General features: G+C 42.0%; 2 protein-coding genes across 3 annotated transcripts; both read right to left on the bottom strand.

The window, feature by feature from the left end:
• Positions 1-1,498: 1,498 nt before the first annotated feature.
• LOC309696283 lies at positions 1,499-6,487 on the bottom strand. 2 transcript variants are annotated; one of them, XM_082517444.1, is made up of 8 exons: positions 6,309-6,487; positions 6,035-6,196; positions 5,570-5,670; positions 4,356-4,442; positions 3,946-4,093; positions 3,487-3,566; positions 3,301-3,394; positions 1,499-2,833 (listed from the first exon to the last, which is right to left on the bottom strand). In XM_082517444.1, exons 2-8 carry the CDS (start codon positions 6,144-6,146, stop codon positions 2,424-2,426), a joined length of 1,032 nt encoding a protein of 343 aa, XP_082373570.1. In that variant the 5' UTR covers positions 6,147-6,196; positions 6,309-6,487; the 3' UTR covers positions 1,499-2,423. The 2 variants fall into 2 exon arrangements, with proteins under 2 accessions (XP_082373570.1, XP_082373571.1); XM_082517445.1 differs by lacking the exons at positions 6,035-6,196; positions 6,309-6,487 and adding an exon at positions 5,933-6,026.
• A 115-nt stretch (positions 6,488-6,602) lies between these two features.
• Positions 6,603-10,880, bottom strand: nsun5 (NOP2/Sun RNA methyltransferase 5). Its single transcript, XM_082517443.1, has 5 exons — positions 10,520-10,880; positions 8,582-10,275; positions 7,973-8,180; positions 7,288-7,452; positions 6,603-6,887 (listed from the first exon to the last, which is right to left on the bottom strand). Exons 2-5 carry the CDS (start codon positions 9,504-9,506, stop codon positions 6,701-6,703), a joined length of 1,485 nt encoding a protein of 494 aa, XP_082373569.1. The 5' UTR covers positions 9,507-10,275; positions 10,520-10,880; the 3' UTR covers positions 6,603-6,700.
• Between the last annotated feature and the right edge of the window lie 4,735 nt (positions 10,881-15,615).

Here is a 15,615-nt window from a genome sequence, read left to right as displayed (position 1 = left end):
CTGGATCTCCTCCATACCTGCTTCATACCCTGGGGGACGGGGCTATGGCTCCCCACACTCCCTAGCAGATCGTTACATGGAGAAACCTTTGGAATACAAGCATGCTGATCCACACAGGTGTGCACACGGGTGTTCACAGACGCGGACTACACCTTTCTTGGCTGCTGCCTCAAAGCACATTGTGCGCGGTCTATCTTGCATGCTGCACAATATCGTTTAATATTTAGTATCTACTGTTATCTACTGCTAGCTAGTTTATTGTGATAGTGCTTTTTTTATTATGTTGCTCTTTGTTGTTTGCTTTCTCTTCTGTTTTTTTTCCTCCATACAGGTGATCCAGGTGTTTTGTTTGTTTTTCTTTCTTTCTTCCCCCCCTTCTCACCGTCTCTTCTCCCCTCTGGTTTTCTTTCTTTCCCTCTCTTTCTTTCATTCTTTCTCCCTGTCCTATCCCCCAGTCATGTCTGTCCCGTTTGTAGCAACCGAAAATAAAATAAATACATAATTATAATAAAGGTCAATCAAATGGACCAATATGGCAAGGCCATGATGATCCACTTGGTAAAATAAATCCGCTTGGCATCTTTCTTGGCCTTAAGACAACAATTCTGATGGCTAAAGATCCAAACGGGACACAAAAAAAAAAATCAACATCTCAAAATCTGAACATGACCATGTCCACACTTCTTGCTTACATCATATTTAAAATGAGTTTTCAAAAGTTTTTTCTTTGAATTTTCAAAATTCAAAGTTCAAAAACACACAAAAATGTATAATATACATTCTTTCTGTATTATTCAAATAAATACTGAGTTTAAGTGATTTCCAACACACTGCCTATTTATACCAACACTTTATTGTATCCTAACCTATAGATTCAAAATTAAAATGCCTGAAGAAGACATCTGTGATCAGTGTAATATTAATCGAGTACATAAATAAGTGTTATTTTTGGATAAAGAGTTCTTGAACCCACAAACACTGAATGCAAGTTTTGCTTTGGTGTTAATAAGACAATAAGATCCTCCCCGTCCTCGTACCTGACTTCAATCCTACACTGAATTTCAGGACCTCATCACCTTTGGCCTCCCATAGCGCCGCACGACTCTGTCTGGTGTTTGAGATGGACAGAGTGTGTCACCTGGGGGTGTGTGAGGGAGCAAAGTGAAACGCACTGACAGACTGCGTGCGTGCAAGTACAGTATGTGGCTGTATGTTTACACTCTCCACACACTGTAGGTGCTGTGGCTGCACACAGGCTGGCTGTTTCTCTCTGGAACGCTGTCGTACTGTTGACCACAGGCGGTCGCCTCCTGTCACATTAGATTGCTGCTTCTTGAGCACCTTCAAAACACACATGCGAAATACATGCAAAATAAAATTCAGTCATGCAGCGCACACACAGATTATTCACAGGGATTTTACAATAATTATGCCCTAACTCTTCAAACACCACAAACACAGAATTTCATCATCCTTCATACAAAAGCAGCACACTCTGTCTTTTTTACCTTATTTTTTATTGCTTCACATTGACATTCGTGAACATGATAGACATCCGAAAGAAAAAAAGATCATTTAGTAAGAAGAGAAATGAGAAAGTCAACCGAAAAGATGAAAACATTAAATAACATTATCGCACTCCCGTATTCGTCTTCCCTGTCATTAGTCTTTCCAGGTACATGACAAAAGCATCGTTCAAAATATTTTGAAAAAAGAAAATGTGCATACACGTAAGCATAATTCCCCATACATTTCTGATGAAAATCGGGAGTTGTATGAATTTTGTTGACAAGAAATAACAGAGTTATCCATCACCTGGTTACGTCTTCCACTGCTAAATTTGCAATAAGTATTTATCTTTTATTATAAAGTCCAAATGATAGAGCTCGTTGATTAATAACATGCTTTTGTCTTAAATTCATTTAGTACAACAGTGCTCCAGGTTACCCTACATCCTTACACATCACTGAACACCACACCCTGTGAGTAAATAGAATATGTTACATACATTCATATATTTTGGTCCTATGTTCATTGCAAGATGCAACTTTAGCTTTATTTTAATTTACTAAAGCTAATGGAAAAATACATTTATTTTAAGGAGATACAAAAAGAGAAATTTCTCTGAATGTTTAAGGCTTAAGGACACACTTGACACTTGAATGTATAACTGAGTATCTCAGTGCGACTGCATTCAAGGAGAAGCTTCTTAAAACACATTATTCCAAATAAAGGGGTTCTTAGGTTGCTTTTTGGGGGGTGAAGGGTTTTAAAAGTCAAAGAAAAAATTCATTAAAAACACCAAAAAATATTGCTTTTTTTTTTCTTTTCCATGTGCTGTGGGAGATCTTTCTATTCCCTCGTATTTCCTCCTCCTCTGCAGCGATCTGTCACATCCAGTTAGTCAGTCCCCCCCGCCCTCTTTAGTTCCTGTACTCGTCCCCACAGTCCCCGATGATCGCCATGAGGTCCCTGGAGCGTTGTGTCACTGCTTCGATGGCGGAGAGATCTTCAGCCGTCAGCTGCAGGTCAGAGCTGCAGCTTCGCAGGCTGTCACTGATGTGCTGCCCCGCCCCTGCGACGCCTAGCCGGCAACCCACAATGACTCCACCCACTGCAGGCCGGTCCAGCACGTAACGCATCGCCACGCTGGCTATTGAGGAGTTACGTCTCTTGGCTACCGTCTCCAAGGTGCCGAGGAGATCTTGGAAAAGACTCCAGCCACCCCAAGTGTTGATCATGTTCTTGTACTTGGAAAGGGAGGCGGTGTAGAGCTCCACCCTAGATATAGGCTCCACCTTTCTGAGATAGCATTCAGAGAGCAGACCGCCAGCTGCACCAAGAAAAAATGGATGCAAGTGAAATGTAGGGGGGGCGGATGAAGGAGTTAAAAGTGTCAGGGTGGAGAGAGGGGAGAAGAGGGAGGACAGATGGGGCGGAAGGATGGAGATAAGTAAGAAACAGTAGGGAAAACATGAAGGGAGGGGAGAAGTGATGGAGGAAAAGAGGCGTACATGGAGACCATAGTGGTTAGGAGGAGGATGGGATGCAGAGGGGAGGGAAAGTTAGAAGAAAATAGAAGGTGGGAGGGGAAAAAATGAAAGCAAGGGAGAGAGAAAGAGGATGTGTCGTCATGTCATCTGACTCCATCTCAGAAACCCACCATTTTACAGTCCCACACAACAATATTAATGCACAACTCGCACGACTAGAGATGAAGTAACGTCTACTGAAGAGAGACTGAAGTCGAATATTGCTAATGTAAGATGACTGCATGCAAATAAAGGAGTTATATCTCACCGAGCGTGCCGTAAGTGAGGAGCTTAATGTTGTTGGCGACACAGAACTGCTCCATCCTGGCTGCTGGTCGCTGGTCAATCACCGAGTACTGAACCTGCACAGACGGCCACATTAAACACAAAGAGAAGAGGAAGACTATCCTAAATGCGATGGAGCAGTGTTCTCACACGTAGAGGGATGTGTTACCTGGTTGCTGGAAATGCGGATGCCTTTGCTGGTGATCTCTTCCAACCTCTGTGTGTCAAAGTTAGTGAGGGCGAGCTCACCTGAGGAAAAAATAGTCAGATTCTTAACTTGTGTGTCTGGGAACCAGCACACCTCTGGTACTGTAGTCAAGATTTAATGCAATGCAATAACAACACACATTAGTCAAGATTTGTTGTTAAGAGTCAAAACCAAATCTGTGTGTATGTGTTTTTCTATCTATATCAAAGTGCACGCTGATATTAAACCATGATTAGCCACCAAAAGAGTCTAATTCTTGTGTTTATATACATTTATGTTGTTCTCCTCAGTTTCTCCCAGAGTGCAAAGCAATTTTTTGTCATTCATTTTTGTCACTCTTAAAATCTTATGAGTTTATATTATAATTATATGTTGTCCGTTCATTTATAAATTGTGCATTTAGTAGTACAGCGCACATACGTATGACTCCTTCCTGCTGCAGGTCAGAGAGGTGACCCAGTGCCTCCAGATATCTCTTGTCCCCATAGTCCCACCAGTGAAACTGAACACAGTCCAGGGTGTCCACCTGCATTCGAGTCATGGACCGCTGCAACGCCTTCTCCACCACCTGCAAGAACAGAGAGAGTTCAGCTGATTTCTTCTCCCAGAAACATCAAAAAATGTCAAAGCTGAGTGCTGGATTTTATGGACTGATACTAGAATCAAACCTAACAGTATCTATTTCAAGCCATTCGTAGAGATAAAGACAGAAAAGAAATACTGGCGAGGTTATGATTTGATTCTTAATAAAGACATGCACTGCTCTCTAGTGGATAAAACCGGTCTCACTGTTAAAAGCACAGCAGACTGAGCATTGCTGAGTGGCTCACCTTGCGCTCCATCAGTCCAGGTCTTGGTACATATTTAGTCAAACCCTGCAGAGCTGGGCTGAGACTCCCAGAGGATTTGGACTTCAGCTAAAGATCAAACAAAGATAAAAGTTGAAAAAACACCAGTGACTGAGCGGGGTTACATTTAACAGCTAGACTGAACACACTAATTCTGAATTTAAGGGTGGAAGAGTTAAATAGTATATGTGGATGGGTTTTCTTTATATGGGGTTTCCGATCATCTGCACATTATTCCAGGTGAACGGCTGACAAAGGCTGATACCATCAGACTGCCACAACACATCAGCTGATATTGCATCAACTGACCTAAGTGCACACACTGGCACTGGTGAGTGTGGGAGTGTCTTAAAGTGCACAGCAAGTATCTGCACCTCTGTGAATAACCAATGCTAAAAAAATATCACCACTTTCTGCTGTGACACAAAACTTTTCCCACGTGCGGGACTAATACAGGTTTATTTTATCTCTTGTCTTTAAATTCTGATGTAATTGTGTTTTCCTACAAAATACTTGGCAAGGTCCTGTCAAGATCTCCCAAGGCAAGGTCGTTATTTACTGTCAAATAAGTCATTCTCAGCATATGACAGAAAATTACACAGGTTTCTGTCTCTAAATCAGGAACCCTGCTCTACCCTTTCTGCTCTCTGTAGTTCATCTTTTCCTTGTTAATATCACACATACAAACACGCTGCGGTACATCACTCCAACTGCAACCGTGTAGACATCAGATTTTAAACATCACAGTAGTAAGAGTCCCCCATCCCTCCTCACTCAAGTTTAATTTACCTGTATTGATATCTTCCAGCACATTGAATAAAGCTGGCAAATGGTTGGCAAAACTGAGGTTTCTTCAAATTAAAATGGCTTTTTTCTTCTCATTGTTGTCAAGCGGTTGCTCATAAGGGATTGTGTAATTGCTGGGGTTTCTTTCTGATATTGTAGGGTGTTTATTATACTGTATGGTCTTCCCCTCACCCCAAAAAAGTCTGGTTCTGTCTGCAGTTTCTTCCAGTTCAAAGGGAGATTTCCTTCACACTCTCACCAAGTGGTCCCTCATACGGGGTCATTTTATTCTTGGGGTTTCTTTCTAATATTTTAGAGCCTTTACCTTACAATATAAAGTGGTTTGAAGTAACTGCTGTGGTGATTTGGCGATGTGTAAGTAATACTGAATTCAGTATATACACACTTACCTGGCTGTTAAACTGTCCAAAGATTTCCTCTGCAGGCCCGTAAATGTCTGCCATGTCGAATGTGGTGAAACCAGCATCTACATACTCCTGCATGGCCTCAACTACAGACATGAAAGGAAAGAGGAAAGCAGAGAAAAGGAGGAAAGTAGCACAGATAAGGCGACGCGTGGTGGAGCTTAGAGTAGTGTGAATCATTTCTAGTGTATCAGTCCAGCTTTAATTATCATCCTTAGTTTGCCCAGATACGTTTTAGCTATTATTGTTTATTTATCCCAGAACAATTAAAATAGACCAACAGTACAACTCTACATGAGGGCTTCATTTATTGTAGGATTATTGTATTAAACTGCACTGTAACTGTACCTAATAAATTCACTGAATGAATGAAGCATACGAAAATAAAATAAAAATCAAGACACCTAGCTATTTTTTTAAACTTATAGCTACCCGGGGTTTACTGTTCACCTGCCCTGACTTTATCCACCGCTCCGTGCGCCCCGGACACCTGCCACATCCCGTTCAGGACCCGGCAGATCTCCAAACCTCCGGACAGTGTCACTTTGGGTAACGAGGACATTCTGCTGTCAGGGCCGAGGGAGAAGCTGCTGGAGGCGGCCTGCTGTCTTACTTTTTCCCCCAGTTGTAAATAAAAGAAAGAGGAAAACTTTAATAAGTGTCCTTGCTGGGAGCGGTGTCGTGCATTAACCGGTACTAATACATTCGTGTTCAAGTGACTTACTCCGTGTACGCCAAAAGACCTGCTGGACTCAAAGCCGGCACGCAGCACTGCAGGTCACCGCTTATCGCCGTCAAATTGAAACATTTATCAGTTACAAAAGAGTTTGGTAACAGTTACAAAACACACCACTGTTTCCACCAATAGCTGACGCTGTTTTACCGGAAATAAAAATCACTCTACAGGCAGGCTGGCTGCTGATTGCTGCCCCCTGCTGGATAATTCAGGAGGGGACTAAAATACCTGAAAACATATCTCGAAAACAAGCAACACCAATAACACACAGATGAGACGCAGTAAAAATAAAAAGTATCTTTACTTTTCAGTTACATCTCAGTTAGAAATCAACAGCACTGTTCATCCAGACGAACTGTGCAGCAGTCCAATTTTAAATTTCACTCTGCAGTTTCTGCCCCCTTCTTTTTTTTCTTCCTCTTCCTCTTCTTATTGTTGGGTTTGCTGCCAGTCTGTCCTCCTACAGGTGTTGGTCTGTCCTCTGTCTCTGAAGCTTCACAGTCTTCTTCTGAAGCTGCAGGTCTCTTCTCAGAGGAAGGCAGATTGCTTGGTTTCACCTCTGGGCCGCTGTGACGGAGTAAAGAGCAAGAGTCAACCTACTCATCTAAAAACACTACAGGAAACTTCCGCAGTACTACTGTTGAGAGAAACATTAAAATAATAAGTTGCATAGCCACTTTGATCAGGTAATCATGTTTTATCCCAAAACAAAGATTTGAACAGATCTAGACAGTGTTACAGAATTAAACTAAAAGAAAAAAAATTACTGACAAATTCAATGTTTTTATGAGCAGACAGGGAACAAATACAGAAAGTCAAATATAACAGACACAACTAAAAACTATTTAGCTAAACACACTGTTAGCTAACCATACAGATGTGTGCGCAGACCTGCATGGCCATAACTCAATGTAACAGCTGGTGTTAAGGTTATTTTTGTAAGTTTACATGACACTCAAGTATTCACCTTATCTGAACAGCCAGTTCCTGCTTTGTATTTCCAGGCTCGCTGTGTTTCTCCAGCAGGGCCACGAAGAAGCCGTGCGTGAGGGTTTTGGCAGTGCTGGCACGCAGACACTGTGGGAGGGGCTCCAGGCCTCGCTCAGGCCACTCAGCCAACAGAGGAACCAGTCTGGACGGGGAGACACGAAAGGATTTGAATAAAACTTCTAACAACCAGTTTGGCATAAATAACATACCTCAGGGAGCAAAACCCCAACACTGAACACCTGAACGTTTGTTGCATTTTTTTAACATGATTTGAGTTAGTAAAAGCTACCTCAGCCTGCATCTCTACACTTACAAACAAAACCGTAACACCCCCCATTACATATGTATTATGGATATTTGAAATTATTTCACTGTCGCTAACTGCACTTTGTCACAGTCCTCATTTAATGAAAATCTTAAATCTTGTGCCGTCAGTGTCATTGCATAGTCCTGAAAATGGTCTCACACACCTGTAATGTCCAATTTTATTGACAACACTACAATGCAGTACTGCTACTATAACATGCATGTGTGTCAAGGTGGAGAGATCACAGAAAAATAAAAAATAAAATCTCCAGGTTTCATCGTCTAGAGAGCTAAATGAGAATAGAATGCTTTAAAATGATAAATAAACAGTCTGAATGTCTTCAGACTGTTGCTACCTGAAGCCGGGGTTCTGCTGCAGACAGGCAGCTACCACTTCCTCATTCTCCTGTTTGTGGATGGAGCAGGTGGAGTAGACCAGGCGCTTCAGGCTGGGAAACCTGAGAGCGTGGTTAAGGCAGCGCAGCTGGAAGGAGGCCAAAGAGGCCAGACGAGCCTGCTCCTTCTCCTGGTCAGCAGAGGTGTTGTCCTGGAGGCACACCATACCTGAACCCCGTCACACACAGGTTACAATGCTTTTTTGGTTGTTGTTGTTTTTTTTACTATAATTAAGCTGTTTGTTTCTTTATTTGCACACTGGGACTCTGATTCTTGCTTATACTTGTGAAACGCAGCAAAGTTTTGCAGTATTTGCTTGAACTTGAGAGAGGAAGGATGGATCGGTGATGCCTAAACGGGTTTCTATTCCAGTTTCTACTCTGGACACCCACATCTGTGACTAAGGTTTGTTACATAAACAACAAATTCAATGTTTAAAAATGAAATAAATATGATACATTTTGCATTCAAAGTAAACTAAAGTGTCATAAATTGAAGATACATATGCACAGATGTTATAAAGAACCCTACTGCAGTCATACAAACACAGGGATAACTGGTCACTCTACCTGAACCACTGCAGGAGGGATCGAGCAGGATGTACTCAACATCCTTATACTGCGGGTTGTCGGGGTCCACCTTCAGGAAGTCCTGGTTGGCCAGCTGCTGACAGGTGACCCCTGCACGGAGCAGGAGCGTTGACATGGTGGCCAAGCGCTTTCCATCCAAATCAAAAGCAAACAGCCTGCCCTTGTTCTTCATGATGGCTGCCAGCTGGCTGGTTTTGTTGCCAGGTGCGGCACAGGCATCAATGATGTGGCTACCAGGTGGAGGACTAAGGAGATGAGCGGGGAGGCAGCTGGCTTTGTCCTGCAGAACTATGTGGCCTGCTTTGTACAGGAAGTGGTCATGGAAGTCAGTTTTAGGAGAGAAGACCAGCAGCTCTGGCAGGTGCAGGTCACTCAAAAAGTATCTGTCTTTCAGGGATAAGTCTTCCAGCCTGGAAGCCTTCCCCAGGTAGGAGAAGCCATCCCTCTTCAGGTAGTCCACAACATCCTCCACAGTGGTCTTCAGAGTGTTCACACGTACATATCTGGGCAACTGGTCTCCAGCGGGGTGCTTGACACTGCAAGGAAGCAGGTCTTCATTCCTGCTTACCTTCTGCTTCACCTTCATGCGAGCCAACTCCGCCTGCAGTCTGGAGCGATGCTTCATCATCATGGCCTTCCAGGATCCGCCACACTTCAGCCCCTGGCCTATCAACAGGTCGTACACGAGCACCTTAGCTAGGGGCATCTTTAGCTTGGTATGCCTGAGTAGCTTGGTGGACTCGATGATCTCCTGCAGGACGGAGGAAAACTTCTGGGTCTCACAAACCAGAGCGAACAGCTGTTTGATGTTCTTGAATTGACTGTCGTAAACCAGAGTTTTCAAAGCCCCCTGTTTACCCTCGACCTTCTCCGTGATCTCTGCTGCTTTCAGGTACAGAGCCATGGCGAAAGAGGGTTTTTTTCCCTACTGCGCTCAAACACTCCTTTTCTTTCTTTAGTTCTGAGCAGGAAACAACGAGCGAGTTTATTTGAGCTCTGTAAAAGCAGCTTCTTCTATACTTTTCCTCCGTGCACACGTGAGAGGAGGGGTCACGACACCGGAAGTACTCGTTGACGCACTGTTTTTCTTTTGACGTAAGTAGTAGTAACTGGTGCCGGATCAAAGACAGTAGAAAACGTCTCTATCGCCCTCTGGTGCCTGGCTCCAATGCAAACAAGTTGTCCTCAAATGTTCTCTCCTTGAGATGCTTTAACAGCGTGGCTTGTCATGAATCGCAAGACTTAATGTGACCAAGTGGTCGGCGGGGTTATGAACAAAATAAATTGACAACGCCACCCAGGGGAATTGCACCCCCAGGAAATATATTTAAGAAAAATAGATAAAAGGAATAAAAGAAGACCGCATAGATTCAAGGATGCACACTGAGGCAGGTTGGCTTCCAATATTAAAACAGTTTTATTTATAGAAATGAATAAAATATTATAAATAATATTTTATAAATAAAATATTAAAGGTCAAGATGTAGCATCATTATTGACAGTGTCCTACAGTAAAAATAAAACCATCGTGGAACTGGGACTTACCAGCAGCCGTGGAACCAAAAGGAAATCACACAAAAAGAATCACTGCAGACCACCCAGTGCTGTACAAAAGAAAGTGTGAAAACGACCCACCACCTGAGGTCCCAGGGCCACTGGCTCGTCCTCCTTCACTGAATTAAACACAGAAAAATATGTTAAAAGAATAAGAGGACACTGAGCGTCAGGCTCGCTACAAATCATAAAAAGACTAAAACACACTTTAATAAAAGAAATCTCACACTCACACTCTCTCACACACACACACACACACACACACACACACACACACACACACACACACACACACACACACACACACACACACACACACACACACACACACACAAAAGGCTTATTCCCCACGGGTCAAACTACCACTCGTGCTGGTAATAATTATTCTCAGGCGTAGGCCGGTCTGGCTCCCCACCGGCTGAGACCGGCCACCCAGGCGATTTAGAGTCCCAGCACGACACTCGGGCAGAGAATCACTTCAGCCCGATCACAGAAGCGTGGGTACGAGCAACAGTCCAGGGTAAAATAGAACACCAGGCGAACCCAAAACAAGGTAAGCCTACTTAATAAAAACAAGACAAGACAAGACAGCAGACTCCACCAAGGAGGAGTTCACAACAGCAGCTGAGAAGGCAGTTCACTCTTCCAATTTAGGTTGGGCAATTTGTCATGGAGGGGTGAGTACAGCAGTGAAACCCCCAGGACCGGAGGCACTATACTCTCATTGGTGGAGATAACACGAACACCTCTCTCCGCAATGGCAGAATTAAACAGACTGCTGCGCTGTAGCTGTCATATAATCGGCTCTTGCTGATGTGGGTGGGTTCCCAATTAACCCAATCACCTGATACAAGGAGCGAGTGCAGCGGAAAGAGAGCGAGGGTGGTAGAGCGAGCGAGAGAGAATGAGAGAAGAAAAAAACGGAAGGCGAGTAGCCCATCTGGCTACATTAAGTTGCTGCGGTAGAAAGAAGATCACGAGGTAATTTAATGACATAAATCACTGATGCAGATTTAAAACACTTTTGAACTGAAACATCGCAAACGTGGAAACTATTTTGATAATGCAGTTATATTTTTACTAAATAAGTTGACATGGATTTTATGGAGGCTGTGTGTGCTTTCCAACAGCAAATATCAATGCATGTTCTGAAGAACATATTTATTGATATGAATAGTAGCGATTGACAGGATTCAGTTCATTCTAAACATGGCATAAACAGGATAGTTGCAACTTCAATGATGTCACAGACTATAAATCTATTCTGGATTTGGGATACATGATGATGCTCTGTACTGAGTCTGCACAGTAAACTGCACAATAACCAGTTTGCTTTTTGTCTGGGGGTATGGAGTGGAGGTGTGATTTTCCACTATCTTTATTGAATAATACCACATTTTTAATGATAGTGATTTGGTCAACTGGCTCCATGTGATTAAAAGACTGTAAAAAAAAATGCTGAGCATGTTGCTCTTTCTGCTAATAACTTGTTCTTTACTTTAAAAAATTTAGATCAATGTGATGCAGCCTTTTCCTCAAGATTGATAACTAAAGTGTCCCAACTTACCTGAGCCTGAACTCACAGATGGTGTGAGACCTAGTCTAAAAAGGAGAGGAGGACAATCTGGGTTTATCAAAGCACACTTCAAAAGCAAAGCAATTGTAAATTTTACAGGGGTGCACTATTGCTCATGACATGAATAACTTGCACAGCTGTGTGGGCACTATCAATGTTGAATGATATTTGCTAGTTTTCTTGTGTTCACTGGCATCCACAGTGAAGACATCGTGGACAGCGGAGAATCTTCCGGTGGTGGAGCAGACTGGGACAGAGTTCCACTGATGAAAAAGAGAGTCACGATGGATATTATAAAAATTAAATAAAAAAAGATTCAGACCAAAAGATTTGTGATCTACACAATCCAAGCTGATCAACGATAAGCTCAGTATTTTCATTTAATATATTTTTCATCTGCTTGAATGTTTCCTGCTTCACACAGTGCTCAACCTGCTAGATTTTTGTTTGTTATTCATTTATTTTAAATGTCTAATCTTATCTTTGAATCAAACATTCATACATATATACACTGTGTTCATTATAATAACATACATATATACTGTCAGACACCACTCTGACATTCCATTCATGCTCAGCTGAATATTAAAATGGACAAATATGTGTCATCTCTGCATACGCTATGATCATTATAGAATGACATGAAATATTAAAACTGAGCTTAATCTTCAACATAAGCAGTAGTCATATAAATTCATATACTCTTAAGCACAAATGGTGAAAGTTTTTCTGCAGAATAAGTAGCCTATTAGTTGTATCTGTATTGCGGTGTTCTGATAGTATGGCTTCTTATACTGAAGAAATGGATCTAAATAAATAACTAAATAAATCCTCCAGCACTCGTTATTGTCACCTATTGCTAATGTTTTGACGCTGCCAACCTCTCATACGCTGTAAGAATTTAATTCAACTGTTTATCACAGAAAAAGTGTGACTTGTAGGACACGTAACACTAGCGGGCATAATGTTAGCTTAATAGTCAGCTCAACAGCTGTTGTTAGCTCCGGACAAGTGACTACAACAGTAGCGATGAGCCCCGATGAACGGATCCGGGGGCGGATGGGCTCGTACATAAATGGATCGATCGGGGCGGGATACGGTGGGAAACGACAGATACCTTAAACTTGAAGACAGCCCAAGTAGAAGGATCGCTAAAGTCTGCTAAAAAAAGAAATCGCAATGCAAGTTGAACAAACTTGCAAAGACACAATATCAAATTGAACCCATTCTGGTACAAAATGACATCATAATAGACTGTCCTTTGAATGTCACGACGTTCGGCGATAACGTCACTTGAACTCCTTTGAAGACAGTTCTGGGGGCGGAGTCAGAGCCTATAAATATCCCTCGAGTACATACCTTGAACCCATAGATCGCTATAGTTCTGAACTAACAGTTTCCACTTGCGAACACTTTGTCTCATTGAGTAGATCATTTTTCAAACACAGAATAACACGTCGTATAAACTAAACTAAATACATTCATTTCAAAATGAGCTCCCTAAGCTACTTTGATATGCAGATGCTCAGAAATGAGATAGAAAATTACAAACAAGCTGAAAAACTTCAGCTTGAGGAAATCCAAGAAAAGAATTGTAGGATTTCAAGTCTTGAGGCATCTTTGAAAGAAGAGCAGGGACTGGTTGCAAAGATGAAAGAGGAGTCCAAAGAAATGCAGGTGCTCAGAAATGAGATAGAAAAGTACAAACAAGCTGAAAAGCTTCAGTTGGAGGAAATCGATGAAAAGAATTGTAAGATTTCAAGTCTTGAGGCATCTTTGAAAGAAGAGCAGGAACTGGTTGCGAAGATGAAAGAGGAGTCCAAAGAAATGCAGGTGCTCAGATATGAGATAGAAAATTACAAACAAGCTGAAAAACTTCAGCTTGAGGAAATCGATGAAAAGAATTCTAAGATTTCAAGTCTTGAGGCATCTTTGAAAGAAGAACAGGAACTGGTTGCGAAGATGACAGAGGAATCCAAAGATGAAAAGATGGAAAAAATGGAAAATGTTTTGCTGGAAACCAAATCCCAGCTAAGGTCCGCAGAGTCACAGAATGTAGATCTCACAAACAAATATGAGGAAAAAATTCGGGCTCTTCATAAGGCAATCAAACACCTTGAAAATAAGTGTGCCACTGAAAAAACGATGCGGGACAAGAAAGAAAAGGAGGTGGAATCTCTGGTTGTCCTTAAAATCAAAAATGAGCAGGAAAAACAAGAACTCAAGATGAAGCTAAGCAAGACGACTGAGGAAAAAAATGAAACACTTAAAGAACTGCAGAAACAAAATGAGCAGCTTCAGACTGAGATTCAGAACAATGAGAAGTACATTCATCGTAATGACTTCCTTGAAAGAAGGATAGACGAGCTTCTTACACTACCTGGGGAGGTGTACTGCCGTCAACAGAAAGTTAAAAGTGTGGAAGAAGAAAAAGAGAAACTACAGGCTGAACTTAAAAAGTGTCAAAGACAAAATGAGGAGTATAAAGCGGGAAAGCGCTGGGCAATAGACGAGAAAAACCAACTGACAAAGAAAAATGATGAACTGAAAGTACGTCTTAGGGAGAAGGAATGTAACAACATAACGTTGAGGAAAGAGTTAAAAGCTAAAGTCCTGGAATCTGAAAGTCAGATAAAGGAGCTGGCAAGGCAACGTTTTACTATCGACCGTCTGGAAAACTGCCTTGAGGTTAAAACTAAGCAAATAATTATATTTGAAAATGAGACGCAGGAGTCTGGGAAGAAAATTTCATCCCAAAAAAATAACATAGCCCGTCTGAAAACTGCTCTTAGCAAAGCAGAAAACGATCTGGAACTGGAGATAAAGAGACGTGAAAATCTTAGGTCTGATAAAGTGCTCCTTTCTGAGACAAAGTTCTGCATTGAGAACGAACTCTATACAGCTAGAGACACTATAAAGACACTTCAGAATAAAATCAAAGAAAAGGCTCAAGAACTCCAAGAGACAAACGTAGACCTTGCCAATGCTAAGACCAGCTATAATGCTGTAAAGACTGAGCTGGACATTATCAAACTGCAGCAGGCAGAACAAAAGAAAGAACACGAGAAACAGCTTAGCTCTGCAAATGACAACCTCTTCACAGTGAAGTCAAAGTTGACGCAAACTGTGGAGGACAAAGAAGAGGTTGAGAAAGCTCTGACAATGTCCAAACACACAGTATTTAAGCTTGAGCAAGTAATAGAAGAACTGGAAACTGACATTGGCATTCAACGACAAAAGAATGCAGTACAGAAAAAAGAAAATGACGATCTGCTGCAACAGCTGAAGGGACTTTATGACACGCTCGGCCGCACTGTGCAAGTCGAGAAAAAAGCCTCCCCAGAGCAGCAAAGAAAGGATGGGGATGAACAAATAGCCCGGAAAAAGGTGAGATTTGACCTGAGTAATGTGGAATACTTTCCATCCAAAGGCGACAATGAGCTGAAAGAACAACAGAAAGAAATTAGAGACCTTAAGGGTAAAAAGGGTAACAAGCTTACCACATATGACAGTAAGCTAAAAGCAGTGCATGGCCTGCTACCTCCTATTTCCACTAGGGCCCGGTCTAAAACTGTAGACAACTCAAAGAAGCAGTCTGAGTCTAGGAGCTCACTCAACCTCAAGTCCACTGTTACTCCCAAGGCAGAAGAAGAAATGTTTCATCCCCATTCACCTGAACTTACTTCCCAGTCAACTCTACGTAGAGTATACAATCCTGCTACAAAAATACTCAAGCGCCGGCTTTCAGCCAAACCCAACCACATCTAAAAAATCCTCCTACCAGTTCCCTACAATCTCTGCGTTATTGTAGGGATGTTACCTTGCAATATTATATTATATAATATAATAAAGGTTTAAAATTGGCACAAATAAAATTGATGTG

The sequence above is a fragment of the Aulonocara stuartgranti genome (assembly GCF_965226115.1).
Source record: "Aulonocara stuartgranti genome assembly, chromosome: 20".
NCBI lineage: Eukaryota > Metazoa > Chordata > Actinopteri > Cichliformes > Cichlidae > Aulonocara > Aulonocara stuartgranti.
This window is presented reverse-complemented; position numbering and strand designations above follow the sequence as displayed.

Coding starts and splice junctions, on each gene's coding strand:
- LOC309696283 (XM_082517444.1), bottom strand. CDS start 6,146: ATGTCCTCGTTACCCAAAGTGACACTGTCCGGAGGTTTGGAGATCTGC. Junction 4,443..5,569: donor TTGGACAGTTTAACAGCCAG/GTAAGTGTGTAT, acceptor TTTGATCTTTAG/CTGAAGTCCAAATCCTCTGG. Junction 2,834..3,300: donor CCTCACTTACGGCACGCTCG/GTGAGATATAAC, acceptor TTCTTGGTGCAG/CTGGCGGTCTGCTCTCTGAA.
- nsun5 (XM_082517443.1), bottom strand. CDS start 9,506: ATGGCTCTGTACCTGAAAGCAGCAGAGATCACGGAGAAGGTCGAGGGT. Junction 8,181..8,581: donor TCCCTCCTGCAGTGGTTCAG/GTAGAGTGACCA, acceptor GACGGGGTTCAG/GTATGGTGTGCCTCCAGGAC. Junction 6,888..7,287: donor GAACTGGCTGTTCAGATAAG/GTGAATACTTGA, acceptor ACTCCGTCACAG/CGGCCCAGAGGTGAAACCAA.